General features: G+C 53.9%; 1 protein-coding gene across 5 annotated transcripts in view; it reads left to right on the top strand.

Moving 5' to 3' along the window:
- CRHR2 (corticotropin releasing hormone receptor 2) overlaps window positions 1–15,474 on the top strand; it is a gene marked incomplete at both ends in the record, with an annotated part of 44,958 nt that overhangs the window by 16,764 nt on the left and 12,720 nt on the right. For 3 of the 5 annotated variants that reach the window (XM_081244231.1, XM_081244230.1, XM_081244229.1), the window contains 3 exons: window positions 222–324; window positions 486–611; window positions 14,845–14,930. In XM_081244231.1, coding sequence (XP_081100357.1) covers window positions 222–324; window positions 486–611; window positions 14,845–14,930 — 315 coding nt within the window. Of the gene's footprint in view, window positions 1–221; window positions 325–485; window positions 612–14,844; window positions 14,931–15,474 lie in introns of those variants that run through there. The other 2 variants (XM_081244228.1, XM_081244227.1) reach the window with 1 other exon arrangement.

The raw sequence follows: 15,474 nt of genomic DNA, 5'->3' as shown, positions 1-15,474 counted from the left end.
CACCGGCAGCTCCTTGCGCTTTGCAGCTCCTCTCCGCCAAGGTCCCGACTTGGCAGCTCCGGGCGATCCGGCGCAGCGTCCGGAGGCTGTCCGGAAGGTCGGGCTGGACGAGCAGGGCTAGGACCCTGCGCTCTCTCGGCCGCTCACTCTCTAACCCAGCCCCTGGCAGCCACGCCGGACGCGCCCTCACACTCCCTTTCGGCGCGCGGCTCCGGGGCGCGATGGACGCGGCACTGCTCCACAGCCTGCTGGAGGCCAACTGCAGCCTGGAGCTGGCAGAAGAGCTGCTCTTGGACGGCTGGGGGCTGCCCCTGGACCCCGAGGGTAGGCGGGAGGCGAGCGGACCGGGTCGGCGCGGACTCCTTCCCTGGGTCGCTGGGTGCGCCCAGGGCCCCGCGCTCCGAGCGCCTCGCGCCCTACGTCCTGCGGCGCCCCGCGCCCCCAACAACCCCTCTGAGCTCCGCTCTGCTCTCTCCCGTCGCCAGGTCCCTACTCCTACTGCAACACGACCTTGGACCAGATCGGGACGTGCTGGCCCCGGAGCGCGGCCGGAGCTCTGGTGGAGAGGCAGTGCCCCGAGTACTTCAACGGCGTCAAGTACAACACCACCCGTGAGTGTCCCCCGGACCCTCCGCCGCGGGTTAAGCACCCGCCTCCCAGGAGGGCGGTTTAGGGGGGGTAGCGAGGGCTCCGGACCTAGCGTAGAAGACCTGAGGGTGGTGGCACCGTCCTACGACCGGCGTTAAAGACATAATGCTGTGGGCGCTCCCTCTGCCCCTACCTCACCTTTAGCTTCAGACCTCAGTAAGGCAGTGATTTGCCCACGATCCCCGTGCTCCAGTGCGCTGAGAGCCCAGAAAGGGGAGAAGGAAACACTTCCTTCCTTTTGAGGACAGACCTCTCCCCCACATTATATGCTCTTGGTGCCTGAAGTTTCTCCATTAGGGCGTCTCTTTGTTTAGCCAATGTCCGCCCCCCATCTCCCCGGGGAGGTGGGAAGGGGTGGGGCGCATAGGCTAAGTTCCCAACCCCCAGGGTGAGTGCCACGATCAGACTCTACTGTGGGAGAGGAGGAGAGCAGGAGGCAGGAAAAATGGGGTGAGGCTTGTGTTGGGGGGCATGCAAAGCGTAGCCGTTTCTGCGCCAGAGTGTGGGGTGTAGCCTCTTCCCTACCCAGATGTCCCCGGACTGGCCCTCTGGGCTGTGAGTCCGGGGCGGTGGTCAGCATTACTCCTGCTACCCAGGTAACACATGGTGTCTGAATCAGGACCGCCCACCCCCACTCCCTGGGAGAACAGCCTGTGCTCTCCTTCCTCCTGGCCAAATACCGGCTGGCTTGACACTCTGGGGAGGACGGCAGTAGAGGCTACAGGAGTCACACAGCATCCAGGTGGGGTTGTTCCGGACGGGCTCTGGGAGGGGAGGGGGTGCCTGAGTCTATGCCCTGTGGAAGGTCTGATGGGAGCCAAGTGGGAGTGTTTTGTGAGGCTGTGGAATGCAGCATCACTAGCCCACCCTGAACAGCCACTCACATTTCCAGCCCCGCCCCACCAGCAAAGAGCCTTCTGAGACGCTGGGCAAGAGTGGAGGGTATCTGTTTGTCGGAAGCCCCTCATCCTGGAAACATCGTAGCAACCTGTCTCTGAATGTGTGTCTGAATAGTGGCACAGCTTCCCTGTCACCTCACTCGCGCACGCGCGCACACACACACACACACACATGCCCAAACTCAGGCCTTCACCCCGAGAGATGGTTAGAGAGCTAGACCGTAGCATCTGCATCTGAGGCCGAGCGGCATTCCCTTGTCTGCACCAGCGGAGGGCTCTCGTGTCCCAGAGAACAGCTGTGCTTGGAGGAGTCCAATGGCAGTGGTGCTTCTAATGGAAGGGAGTGAGAGAGGTAGTGAGGCTGCTGAGGAAGATTTCTGCGTCATCTGACCACACTTCCTATCCATGATTAAAACAAGCCTCCCTGGGAGGAGGTGATGCCCCTGACCCAGGAGATGTGCAAGCAGAAGGAGTGGCTTCCACGCTCCTTCCCAGTCCTGAGATGAAAAAACTGTATTTTTAGGATCTTGTGAGCCGTGTGGGGTGGGGCAGTGGAGATCCGGGGCCCTGACTTAGTCTGAGCCCAGAGACCAAGCGCTAAGTGAGATGATGCGGCCCCTCCACCCCAAGGCCTGTGGACCTGAGGCAGCTCTGCTCTGGTTCCTACAGCCTGAGCTGTCCCCTCTCTCCCCAACCAGCCTGGAGCCCCTGAGGACAGGGCCTGGATCTCTTCTCCATTGCCAAGCTGAGCACAGTTTATTAAACAGCTACTATGTGCCAGCCACTGCACTGGCATTGAGGCCCCCACTCACAACTGCAATAGACTAAAGGGATACAGAGTGATAAATGCCCTGATTGGGGAGTGCAAGGGGGCTATGGGATGAGGAGGAAGAGGGGAGGGGAGGCGAGAAGACTTCCCAAAGGAGGTGCCACAGCACGTACAAGACCACTCACATCACGTCAAATGAGAAGCTGAAAAAAAAGGTCAGGTTGCCACGGAGGTTGGCAAACGTAGTGCCAGTCAGCCCCTGGTGCTAATGAACAATTTTCTTCATTTGCACCAAAGTGCTGCCTGCACTCTGACTGCTGGCGAATGGGAGAAGCATGTGGGCAGAAGCAGCATGGCCATTAACCAGTGTGGCGGCTGAAGTGGGAAGAGCCAAGGTAGCTAATGGCAATGGCAATGGGGTGATTGATTTCTCTCCTCCCCTGCCTCCTAGCCACTGCTTCCTCCTGCTCTGTTTGCCTTTTCAGTGGGATCTTTCCTGGAGAAAGAAGGACACGGGGAGGGAAAAAGCTCCTATGAGAAGCCTGGGGGAAGAGGAGGAAGGGTCCCGGCTCCTCTTCCTGCCCAATTTTGTTATACTACAGCCAGACCCCTGCTGAAGCCTCATGTTTTAGAGGGCGGGCATTGCCTGCATGGGACAGAAGCGTAGGCAACAGTCCTCGTGTACTTTCGTCCACTCAGCTGAGCACAGAGAATTGGCCACAAAGCTACCAAGTGTGGATCATGGTCCAGGTGCCAGCTACCACTGAGAGAGCTTTGCATACATAATCCCATCATCCCCACCTCCCTAAGGCCCCCTGAGATATGTACTGCTCTTATGCCCATATCGCAGATGAGAAAACTGAGGCTCAGAGACATGAAGTCACGTTTTTCAAGGTTATAATCAGCTCCCTCAGCCGTCACTCTTTTTTTTTTCGGTACGCGGGCCTCTCACTGTTGTGGCCTCTCCCGTTGCGGAGCACAGGCTCCGGACGCGCAGGCTCAGCGGCCATGGCCCACGGGCCTAGCTGCTCCGCGGCATGTGGGACCCTCCCAGACCGGGGCACGAACCCGTGTCCCCTGCATCGGCAGGCAGACTCTCAACCACTGCGCCACCAGGGAAGCCCTCAGCCATCACTCTTAACCACTGGGCAGCACTGCATGCATGAGAGACAGTTTGCAAGAAGAGCTTAGAGGGACAGGAAAAGACTCATGCCTTCACCCTGGAGGATCAGGGAGGGTTTAGCCTCTGAGCTGGACTTCTGAGGACAGGTGGGATTTTAGTAGGTGAAAGTATAGTAAGTCTAGGGGAAGAGATGGGGACCGTGCTTTGTGCCTCGGGACTGGCCAGTGTTCTATGGAGCACAGGTAGGAGGAGGAAGAAGCAGATGAGACCATATGGATGGATGCTGGTCAGATGACGCACGGTTTTGCAGAGGGCTTCACCTTTGGTGCAGGAGGGAGCCTAGGGGAGCTTGTGAGCAGAGGAGCTCGGCTTTGGGGCACAGAGTCTCTGGTGGCAAAAGGAGGGGTTAGGAGGCTGCTGTAACTGACCCAGGTCAAGTGGAGGCTGCGAGAGCAGAAGAGGGCATGGATGCATTTGTAACTGACAAGACTGGCATGAGACAGGGAAGAGGGAGGATTCAGGGACCACACTAGGAAAATGCTGAGCACAGTAGAGGATATGTGGTCTGAGGAGCTGGAGGGACATCTGAGTGAAGATATGGAGAACGCAATTGGCTGGATGAGGAAGCCCAGGCTAGTGCTTTGGTCTGGAGACAAGGTATTCAGGAGTTCTTGTGTGGTTAGCTAACAGCTACAGGTAGCAAGTGTGGGAGACTTGGTCAGAGCCTTGTTATTCTTACCCAGAGACTGTTTCCAGATGCGGCAATGGCCAAGAGAAGGGAAAGGACTTGTTCAAGGCCACACGTGCTCGTCCATGGCAGAACCCAGTTAAGTGTCCACGTGTCCGAGTCCCCTCCAGTGTTTTCCCCCACCTGGTGCAGGTTCTGTGTGTCTGTACTGTCATTTGACCTGTGTTAACTCATTAATCTTTACACACACCCAATAACAGAGACATAGTATTATCCTCATATTACACATGGGGAAACTGAGGCACAGAGAAGTTAAGTGACTTTCCCAAAGTCACACAGCTTAGAACAAGGATTCTAACTAAGGCTCTGCTGCCTCTGAGAAAGCAAACCTGATGGGTTAAACAGAGAAGGAATTTGTTGAAAGGCTATCGGGGAGCTTACAAAATTACTGGATGGAACGGAGAACCAGAACCAGAAGTGGGGTCCCCAGCCAAGAACTCAGGGCAGAGCTGGCCCAGTGAGGGAACCCCTACTCTCCCTGGGTGGGCCCTGACAACGCCACGAGCCCTGGCCACCAGATGGGCCATGGCTCTGCTGTCATCACTGCCTTGGGTTCTTAAGCTTCCTGCAGTGGTCCCCAGGAAACTCTGCCCATCTCCATTTTGTGGGCCCCCAGCTCACTGATTTCCTCGGAGCCAGTGCATCTGTTGAGGTGGGGGGAGTGTGGCGCTTTGGGTCCCACACTGCAGCTCTGGCTACAAGGGAGCCTAGAAGGTGAGGGCCTGGCATTTCAGCCCTATGACAGGAGGTGTTCTCTGCCTCTCCCAGGTTTCCCCGAAGCCCATATGGGAATCAGGTTCAAATTCTGGGCCACCCAAAACTATCATAATGTCCAAACACAGTAGAACCTGGGGCAAGTCCCACTCCCTTCCTGGGCCTCAGTCTCCCTGTCGGTAGGGAGAAGGGAAGTGGATTAACCCAGCAGTGGTCTGGCCGGAGGTGGGCACTGCATTCCATTTTCCTCCCACCTCTCACCTGTGTTCCACCCCTGTGCCCATCTCTGTGTGCGTGTCTCGCTCTGTGTTGCTCTCTTTGTCTCCATGGCTCTATCTCTATTTCTATGTGTGGTTCTATCTCTGTCTCTGGGTGTATTTTCTCTCTGTCTCTTTGTGTGTGTATGTCTCTGTGTATTTCTCCGTCTCTATCTTGTTTTCTATCTATGTGATTCTCTTTTCCTCTCTCCCTCCCTCCCTCCCTTCATCTTCCCTCTCCAGCTCCCTTCCTCCCTCTCTCTCTCCCCCTCCCCCTACCCCTCTCTCCATCCCCCCTCCCTCCCTCCCTTCTCCCCCAATCCTCTATCTCTCCCTCCTCCCATCCCTCATTCTATCTGCCCTACTCAGGCACCTTCCCTTGCCTGTCCCTGTGGTCCTCGTGGCTGCAAAGGAGGGTCCCGCAGCCTCGTGGACAGGGTCGTTTTCCTCCTGCGGAATCACTAAGCCCAGCCCGGCTCAGCCTCGGCTCCTTGACCTCAGGCTTGCACCATGTCCTGCTGAGAATGGCAGGCCCATCAGTACTGAGACATCTGCCAGGACAGGGGAAGAGAGGCCTCACCTAACCCAACCCTATGGGGAGGACTGGGGGGTCTCCACTTCCCAGAACCCCAGTCTAGAGACATTCTGAAGCCCTAGTTGTGTTAAAATGGAAACACATAAACTAGGTGGTCTCCAGCCACAGGGGTCTTCCCACTGGGTCTACCTGCTTGTGCTCAGGAGCCAGGGGTGACGAGAAAGGCTGAGCCCTGTCCTCACAGAGCCCCAGGCTGCTTAAAGACCAAGCTCACACAAATCAGCCATCAGGGATTGGAAAGAGGGGTTTGGTGGGCACTAGAGCATTCCTGGAAGGCTTCCTGGAGGGGGTAGGAATGGTTCTTGAAGGTCTTGAAGCAGTGGGGACATTACATTTGTTGAGGACAGGCCTGGTCCTGGGGTGGAGCCTCAGGGAGGGTCCCAGGTAGATGGGCCCCTGGGTTGAGGAATTAGAAGCTGTGACTCCAGGAACTCAGGTGTGCATTCCCAGTCCCCAGTGAGACCCAACCACACCCTGACCCCTGAAGCCCAAGGGTCAGCAGTTACCCTGTGTGTGTGAGAACTGTCCCCTGCTGGGAGGGAGGGAAAGTGGGACAGGCATGACCATCACTGAGGGTCTGGCTGAGGGAAGGAGGAGGAAAGAGAGAGCAGAAACGATGCGCCTCTGGCCATGCAGACACCTGAGAACTTCCCAGCTGTGAGGCCTTCTGTGCTGAGTTCAGCCCTCCCCGCCCCTGCTGCTTAAGGCTGGGATATGACTGGACCAGAGAGGGAAAGACACTTGCCCAGGGTCCCACAGAAAGCCAGGGCCCTGAATAGCCTCAGCAGGCTCTGGGAGCTCTCAGCCCACGCTCTAGCATTTTTCCACCTCTGCATGCATGGGGCGCAGACAACTGAGAAGTGTAACAGTGGAGTCTCAGCTGTCCCTCTGCTTAAGGACCCTTCATCTTAGGGAAGACCAAAGATGCAGCCACCCGCTACTTTCCCTCGCCCCTTCCCCAGGAATCCTCCACTTAATTATCCCATTCCCTGTCCAGGTTCACCTTTTATTGGCTTTGTGGGTATGTTGCCTTTTCTCCACTAGAAACAAGCTCTTCAAAGAGGCATAAGACCTGACCCAGCCTTCCAGGGGCTCCTGTGTTAGAGAGAGATTCTTAAAGAGAACTTTTTGCTATTTGTTCTTAGGTGAAATAGCACAGCCAAGGCTATAGGAGTACATGGGAGGAGGTTGATTCCAAAAAAAAGAGGGAGAAGCAAGTTGGGAAGACTTCATGGAGGAAGTGCTGGGGAGCAGGGCCTTGAAAAATTGGGCCAGTGATGTGTCAGGTGGAAGGGAGGGTGGGAACAGAGGTGGAGAGGGAATAGGGCTGGATCATGGAGGCCTTGAATGCCAGGCCATGGGCCTCAGTTCTGCTAGCATTAGAGCCCGAGCTGCTTGTCCACAGACAGCATCATGAGGCAGCACTGGAGTACTCTGGAAGGATGCTGCTTGATGTTCAGGATGTACCATCTAAATCTGAATCCAGATTGGCTGGGAACTTTGACTGTGTCCTTCCCCTCCCCTCCCTCCTGCTATTGAGTCAGAGGCTGCAGTATCCTTCCCTGCCCACTCCCCCCACAGCCTGGCAACCCCAGCAGGGTCTGGAACCCCCAGGGCAAATCACCACCCCCAGGGACTCTCAGGACCCACCCCAAAGGACCCCAAATGCAGTTCACCCACCTCAAACCAGGTGCTCCAGAGTCTGGCCAGAATTTCCTTTCACAGCTCCTGCAGGGATGGGGCTGGAGGCAAGGAATAGCAGGAAGAACCCAGACCCAGCTTCAGGAGAGCTCACCGAAGGCCTGGCTGTGCCGCGATTCACTGAGTGCCGGGCAGCTCCACCCCATCTAAGTCTCAATTTCCTTATCTGTGTGAAGGACACAGAAAACATACTAACCTCATGGGGCCCCGTCATGACTAGGAGACGATGCTGCCTGGGGCTCCCCGTGCCCTGCTAGGCTCTTGGCAGCAAGGGGAGGAGAGCGAGGCCTAGGGTCTGGAAGGAGAAGTGTCTCCGGGATCAGGTCCTTGAGGGCCCCACTCCCACCGAGGATGGCTGTCCTTCTGAGGTGGTGTGGCCTTCTGTTGTCCCTGAGAGGCACCAAACTGAGTGGTCTCTGGATGGTGTCTTGGGAGGGGGCGGTCTGTCTACACTAAGAGGGTCTGATCCCCAAAGGCCTCTGGAGAGAAGCAGCCCCTTGGCCCCCTAAGTCCCCAGACTTAAGACTCTGCCAGCCAGAGATGTCTTCACCGCCCGCCCCACTCGCCCACCCCCATCACTTCACAGAAACGATGGTTGGGAGCCAGTTCTAATCCTGCTTGTCTCACCTTTGGGCAGGCTTTTCTCCTCTTTGGGCCTCCGTTTCTCTGTACAGGGTGGGCGGTGTGCTGGGTGAGTTGTGGCCCCTTCCCCTGACATCCTCCACTCCGCGGCTGCCGCGGGCTTCCTTCTCTCCGCCTCCCTCTGCTGGCGGGCGTCATGGTGACGAGCTGCTAGGGATGCCTGGAAGGAGGGAGCCCTGCACAATAGGGGCTGGAGCAGGGGTAGGCACCTCCTCCCACTTGCCCCTTCCCTGGGGAGGCCAGTGATCTCACACAGTGAGCTGGATTCCACTCACACCTCTTCCCTTTTTCAAGGGCCCACTGAGGTCTCCATGAATCTGCTTTGTGCCTCCCTGACTCAGTTTCCCCACTGTCTGCTGTAAGTGTGGACATTTACCCCTGCCATACCTACTCAAGGATGGAGGGGCATCATGGGTGAAAAGCCCTTCAGAAATAGAGAGCTGAGCGTTTGGGGAGGTCCAGAATGGACAAGGGGTCTGGAGGACTTCCCTGGTGGCGCAGTGGTTAAGAATCCAGCTGCCAATGCAGGGGACACAGGTTTGAGCCCTGGTCCGGGAAGATCCCACATGCCGCAGAGCAACTAAGCCCGTGTGCCACAACTACTAAGCCTGTGCTCTAGAGCTTGTGAGCCACAACTACTGAGTCCACGTGCCACAACTACTAAAGCCCACACACCTAGAGCCCGTGCTCCACAACAAGAGAAGCCACCGCAATGAGAAGCCCGCACACAGAAATGAAGAGTGGCTCCTGCTCGCCGCAACTAGAGAAAGCCCACGCGGAACAACGACCCAACGTAGCCAATAAATAAATAAATAAATAAAAATTAAAAAAAAAAAGGGGGGGTCTGGAGAGCAGTGTCCACACAATACTGAAGAGAGGGGAAAGAAGTTCCCTTCTCTCATCCCAGATGTCACGAGCAGATGGCCCCAAGGAGGCCCTTCCCAACCTGAAGACTGGGCTGGTGATAGCAGATTCTCGATCTCTCAACCCAGCAGCTTGGTCCTGAGCCTGGGTGAGCATCACCAGCTGCCCCCACCTCTGCCCCACCAACGTGCGGTGATTAGATCAAGATGGGAAATGTTCAGACTTAACTCAGGGAGACACACATTGTTTGGGAAGCTCAGGGAGACTGTGCTATTGGCACCATGACTGTACCGTGTTTCCCCAAATGGTCTCTTAACTGGAGGTGAAAAGCAATTAGTCATGCCCACAGTATCACTGCCTAGTCCAGGCAGTAGAGATTTTTCCCGCAAAAGAAAAGTGACCTAAGGTGTAGGTCCCAAGCCAGACAGGAAGGAGATAGCTAAGTCTGCAGTAGTTCAACTGCAGGGAAAAGCAGTAAGGGGACTGAGGGTGGCATATCTGGCCCTTTAGGCATTTTCTGCTCTGGGGGTCCAGACACTAAGTGGCTAGGACACTGCAGAGGTGGCACAACTGACTACATCTTCTGGAACACAGGGTAGCAGGGAGAGCCTCTCCCTTCCAGAAACACTGACTCCAGGATCTCCCATAAGAAAGTGTGTCCTAGGGTAGAGAGATCTATTTCTGCCTCTTCATTGCTGGTGACCGTGGACATGTCTCCCTCTTCGGGCCTCTTTAGACCAAATGAAGGAGAAGTTTCCTCGCCCTCTTAAATTCCCAAGGAGATGCCTGCTGACTCAGTTCCCAATTTACTTTCTTGCCTGGAATCTGGAGGATGCTGACCACAGGTTTGCTATTTCAGATGGACACCCCTACCCAACAAGGGTTGGACTTACGTGTCAACAGTTCTGACAACGGGGCTCAGCCTGCCCGTGGCATGAGTGTGAGACTCAAGATGCTCCTGCACGTGGGATACTTTTGCATTTGCCATGCAGCTTGGCAGAGCCTGGGCATCCAAGGTGACAAACTATCCTCTTGGCCCACCCTGAACCTCTCATTCTCATTTGGAGTTCCCCGGTAACCTAGACAAAAGCACCACCTCGGTCCATCCTGAGCCCCTGTGTGCGCAGCTCTGTGTAGCCCTTAAGAAAGGGCCAGAGGTGACCTAGGCCTTGCCACCCCTACTCCTTAGCTAGCTGGGAAGGCATGACCCCTTTACAGAAGTCAATGAGAGAACAATACCGACCCAGCATGAGCTAAGAGAAGTGAGCAGCTGACCCTCCAGGGGCTGGAGCAGTCGTGGAAGCACCTGGAGGTACTAGGACTGAAGCTGGGCATTGAAGAGGGTCATGGATTATCTTGGCCTGGGCCCAGGGCTATGAGCTGAATGGGCAGAGCGGGGAGGGCTAAGTCTTAGGCACTCTCCAAGGTTCCCCACCTGCGTTCATGGTGGGAAGTGGGCAGTGGTAGCATTTTGCTGTCCGTGGTGCTGAAAATTTCAGTCCTGCACATGACCTCATCCCTTTGGTAAATATTGCTTCTGGCCCTTCCCCTCACCCTGTCAGCACCCTCCCACCCTCACTTCTTGTCATCTTCTTTCCCGACAGCCAGTGACGACATTGCTTCTCCTCCACCACATTCCCACTCATCCCCATGCCCAGCCTGTCTCTGGCACTCTCTCCCTCATAACCACCACCAAAAAATGGTCCCTCATGGTCCCCATCTCCCATATATTGCCAGTTCGACTATCAGAGATAGAAGTGCCAACCTCGGGAGCACTTAAAAGTGATGTATGGTTGTCTGGGGTTGTCACAATGGCTTGAGGGTACGACTGGCAGTCAGCAGATTGAAAAGTCCCACACAACAAATACTTGACCCACCTGAGATGCCAATGGCATCACTGAGAAGCAGTTTACATTACTTTTTCTGAGTGGGGAAAGAGGCTGAGAGGGACGGGCCTTAGCCAAGGTCACTTAATCAGCCAGAGACAAAATTACAGCTAGAATTTAGGCTTCCATCTTCTCCCAGCCAGGCTCCTGGACCTCTCAGGTGACTGCCCAAATCAGAAGCTCTTGTCAAAGTGTCAGCATCTGAAAGGGACGGAGCACATTGTAATGAGGGCTTTCAACAGGCCAGGGCACGCCGCAGGGGATCGAGTCCAGGCTTCCCAGACCACAGAGCTCTGGAAGAGAAGACCTTGCCTGTGTCATCCAGACCCTAACGCCCCTGGCAGACTACACTGCACACCATTGGCGTCGATCTTCAGCAGAGGCACCTGCATTGCTGTGGTAACAGGCACCCACCTCACTACATCCATCCCCACAGTTCTGGCCTGACCATCTGCCCTCAGACTCTCCGTGCCCATCTTCCTGTGGTTCCCAGGGGAGACTCTTCCTGTCTTACTTTCTCCTATCCAAGGCTGTGTCTGAGGCCTCAGGGTCCTCATTAGCCAGCTCCCCCGAAGTGCTGGGAGCATCTCTCTTCCAGTCCCCTGGTACCCAGTGTCTATAGCCAGAGCCTCATCCCCAGGCATGGCTGGGCCCCCAGAGGGAAGCACCCTCCCACCACTACATCCCACATCTGAGACCCTGCTTTCCAGGGTTTCAACAGACCTGAGTCAATTTGATACAGCCCACGTATACTCAATGGCTCACTCCTGAGGAGGGAACTGTTGACTTCAATATGGGTTCTTCCTACTTGTCTGTCCCCAGGGAGCTCAAGTTCAGTAGCAAAGAAAAGAAGGATCAGTTCTAAAGAGATGAGACTCATAGTGAATTATGGCAAATGCTCTAAAAGATTTTTCTTTTTCAAACTGTGTTGTACAATAGTGGATTGTGAAGTAAATTTAGTGGGTTGTGACTAGTATTTGTATATAGAATAAATACAATTCATTAGAAAGTAATAGAAAAATATTATAGCGGTGGTCAAGATAAATTTCACTTTGTGAAACTGGATTCAGTCATGTGAGCGGTGTGTGTGTGTGTGTACTGGACTGTGACATGAAATGAATATGTGGCTGTAGTTCAAGGGCAATAGAGTGTGAAGACCTATGTTTCAAGAGATGGGAAGACATAGAGGAGGTGTTTAGAGGGAAAAAGAAGAGATTACGTAATACCTTGGGTGTTGGGGAAGCCTCCAGGAGGAGGTGGCATTAGAGCTGGGGGTTAAAAGGTAAGTAGGAGTTTGTAGGAATATGTGCATGCGTAAAGGGTGAGAGTGCGGAGGGTGTCTCAAGGGGTGGCTCAGTATGGAGCTCGGTGTGTGCCAGGCCTGCTGGTGTAAATGTCAGCTGCCATGTGGAGTGGTAGAGATGAGTCAGGAAAGTTCGGCTGGGGCCCGGGTGTCAAGGGCCTTGAATAGCACACCAAGAAAGTTGGACTTTATTCCCAAGAGCAATAAAAAGCTGCTGATGACTTTTATTCAGAAATCAGCATGATCACTCTGGCAGTGGGGGTAAAGGATAGAGATTCGAGGGGGGCAAGAGATGAAGCCAGGAGGCAAGATAGGAGGGTGTTGTGCCAGTGCAAGGTGACTAGAGAGTGGGTGGAAGGGTGGGCAGGAGAGGCATGGACTCCGGAAAAAGAAAGAGGAGACGGAATCCACGGAGCTTGGTACCCCAGGGGCATTGATGTGAGGGACCAGAAAGGTCTCAGATCTGCAGCATCTCTATCCTGACCCCCTCCTTTCCGCAAGCCCACCCCATGGTCAGTACCACCACAAGATATCATGCTTGGGAGATGAGTATTCTGAGGTCTTGTCCTCAGGGAGCCCCACACTGATCTGAGACACCAGACTCACCCACCTGAACAACTGAGGCCAGATCATGAGCAAGGGCTGGAATGTGGGGCTCAGGCTGTCAGGACTGAGAGGGTTGGGGGCGTTGGGAGGCTCAGGAGAAAGAGACTCTTGAGATGCAAGCAATCAAAGAGGGCTTCCTGGAGGAAGGAGCTTAGCACTGACTTCAGGAAAGCTAGATAACATCTAGGAACACATTCACAGAAGATAAATTTTTCTGCCCTTTGAACCATAGCCAGGATCAGGGTCTGTCTCACCTCACACAGGCCTGTTGAGAAGGACTCTAAATCCCCATTAGGGAGGGACTGTTCATTTTACAAAATCACCCACCCTCCCAAAATGCCTTTACATTGGTCCCGTTGGTTTCACCCCATACTCTGTCCTTTAGTTCAGTAACATCACTGACCCTATGCATCAAATTCTCTTAACATACAACCTTTCTTTCTTTCTCTTAACATACAACCTGTAGTAAAACAATCCTGTAGAGGGAGAAAACCCAAGTGGGGAATTGGGTGCCATGGTCAGGGGCTAGGAGCTAGTGTCCTCATATTGGGGTCAGAGTTGGTGTCAGACCAGCATTGGCCTGACTGACTCACACTTGGGCCAGGGACCTGCCAGAGGCAGGCCTCGTTGACAGGTGACAGGCCCAGGAGGCAGGAAAAGGCCAGTAAAAATCCCGAATTTGAAAAATGTATAAGCTCAGAGCACCAAATTAAAAAAACAATTAGGCTAATAGAATCTCCCCCATTGTTTCTCCTCTTCAGCAAGTGCTCCTTCATAAGTCCATTGCTTTTAACTCACTGTTAGCTCAGCGGAAGTAGATTTTTAAAGTAACTTAATTATTTCAGAACTCATTGCTTCCAAAAACAATCTAAGGTTTCCCCTTCAGCTCTGTGACTCTGTGCTCTGTGAGCTATTTTTTAAAAATTAACTTTATATTGTGACTCTAACTTAAGCCCCAAAGAAAAATCCACAAACAACTGCCCATTAGCCAGAGAGCAGAACGCTGGTACAAATTATCCCCAAACAATAGATCGTTTAGAATTTGTAAGTAAGCGGGGGAGGTAGGGTACATAAGACAGCGAAATGCAGAGCAGAGGCTAGCAGAGGGCTTTGGAGTTATCAGGTGTGAGGCATTCCTCTGGCTGGAAGTGACGGTGGGCTACCTGGAGAGCATGGCTTAGGAGCTAGATCTTGACAGTCAAACTAGAATTTAAAGAAAATATGCGCATTCCTTGAACTTCATACATCTCCCTTCAATAAAACCCTCACTTCAGTACATCAGACACTGATGCCCTGAAATGTCTTTTCCCACATCACATTCCAACTTTAACACAGAGCCAGGTTCTCAAACATTTAGAGATCACATGGTGGTCTCCCAGGCAGCCGTAGCTCAAGGTCAGCAGCACAGTCCTGTTTCCCCATATTGCTGTCATTCCTGTACCGCTGCTACTCAGTAGCCTAGGGGTTAAGAACATAAACCCTGAAGCCAGACCTTCTGGGTTTGAATCTTCTCATCTTTGTACCCTTGGCAAGCTACTTGATCTCCCTGTGCCTCAGTTTTCTCGTCTGTAAAATGGGTTAATCTCAGTACCTACTCCATGGGGTTGCCTGAAGATTGAATGGACGAGTGTAAACAAAGCAGTTAGAAGAGGACCTCGTACAGGGCAAACACCTGCTGTATAAATAGTGACTATGGTGAAAGTGGAAGTACTGATACTGGTGGGAAAAGTATGGATCTCGTGAGCATAAATTGATTGCGATTAGGATGGAAACTTCGGCATGCTGAAAGCAGTGAATCTTCAGCCACATCCCAGGGCTCACAGTGGGGTTCAGTTTCAAACAAAATTAAAGAGAGTATACAAATGCTAGTCAAAAATTGTATCAAAAATGGGTTTTATCATGCCTTTTAGCTACCATGAGTGGTAAGGCTTTTGTGCACTTTTCACATGAATGAGTTTCACGTGAACGTTCAGACGAGTTTCCCGGCCTAGAGAGGCTGAGACATAGGGACCTTATCCTGTGGGCATCAGGGAGCCAGGGAGTGTTCTTGAGGAGGGGAGTGACCTGCCTCTTGGTGCATCTTTTGTAGGGAATGCCTACCGAGAGTGCTTAGAGAATGGGACCTGGGCCTCACGGATCAACTACTCACAGTGTGAGCCCATTTTGGATGATAAGGTGAGTGGCTCCCACCTGCCTCACCCCTGGTCCTGTACAGGTAGTAGGACTCAGATTGAGCACAGAGGATGCCAAGGGTGGCAAAACCAGTCCTGTGTCACCCACCCACCCCCTTCTTGCACCTCTCGCCACCACCCTATGTCCTGCCCTGTGCTCAGTGACATTGTGGTGGGGTAGAGAAGGGGACGTGGAGGCTCACCTTCAGGCGAGCTCAGCTGGTGGAGGACACCAGCAAGGTGGCACATGGCACAAGAAGGGGATGACCCTGTAACCAGTGCCCCAACATCTAACAGGCAGTGTGACTTCCTTCCTCCTCTGGGCCTCAGTTTCCCCATCTGGCATTCTGATTCTATGATTCCACATGGAAACAAGTGTAGCCCCCAGAAGGGCAGTCCCCACGGGAAGCTGGGTCCCACTCCGACCTCACCAGCCCCCCTTGCTCTGGTTCTGGATTCCGTGTTATCTGCGGTGCCAGCCTCCTTCCTCTTGAAGCTTCTCCTCATTCCTGACCCCAAATGATATATCCCACCCCATCCCTCTCCTC

This window comes from Mesoplodon bidens (assembly GCF_964165515.1).
Source record: "Mesoplodon bidens genome assembly, chromosome: 9".
Lineage (NCBI taxonomy): Eukaryota > Metazoa > Chordata > Mammalia > Artiodactyla > Ziphiidae > Mesoplodon > Mesoplodon bidens.
This window is presented reverse-complemented; position numbering and strand designations above follow the sequence as displayed.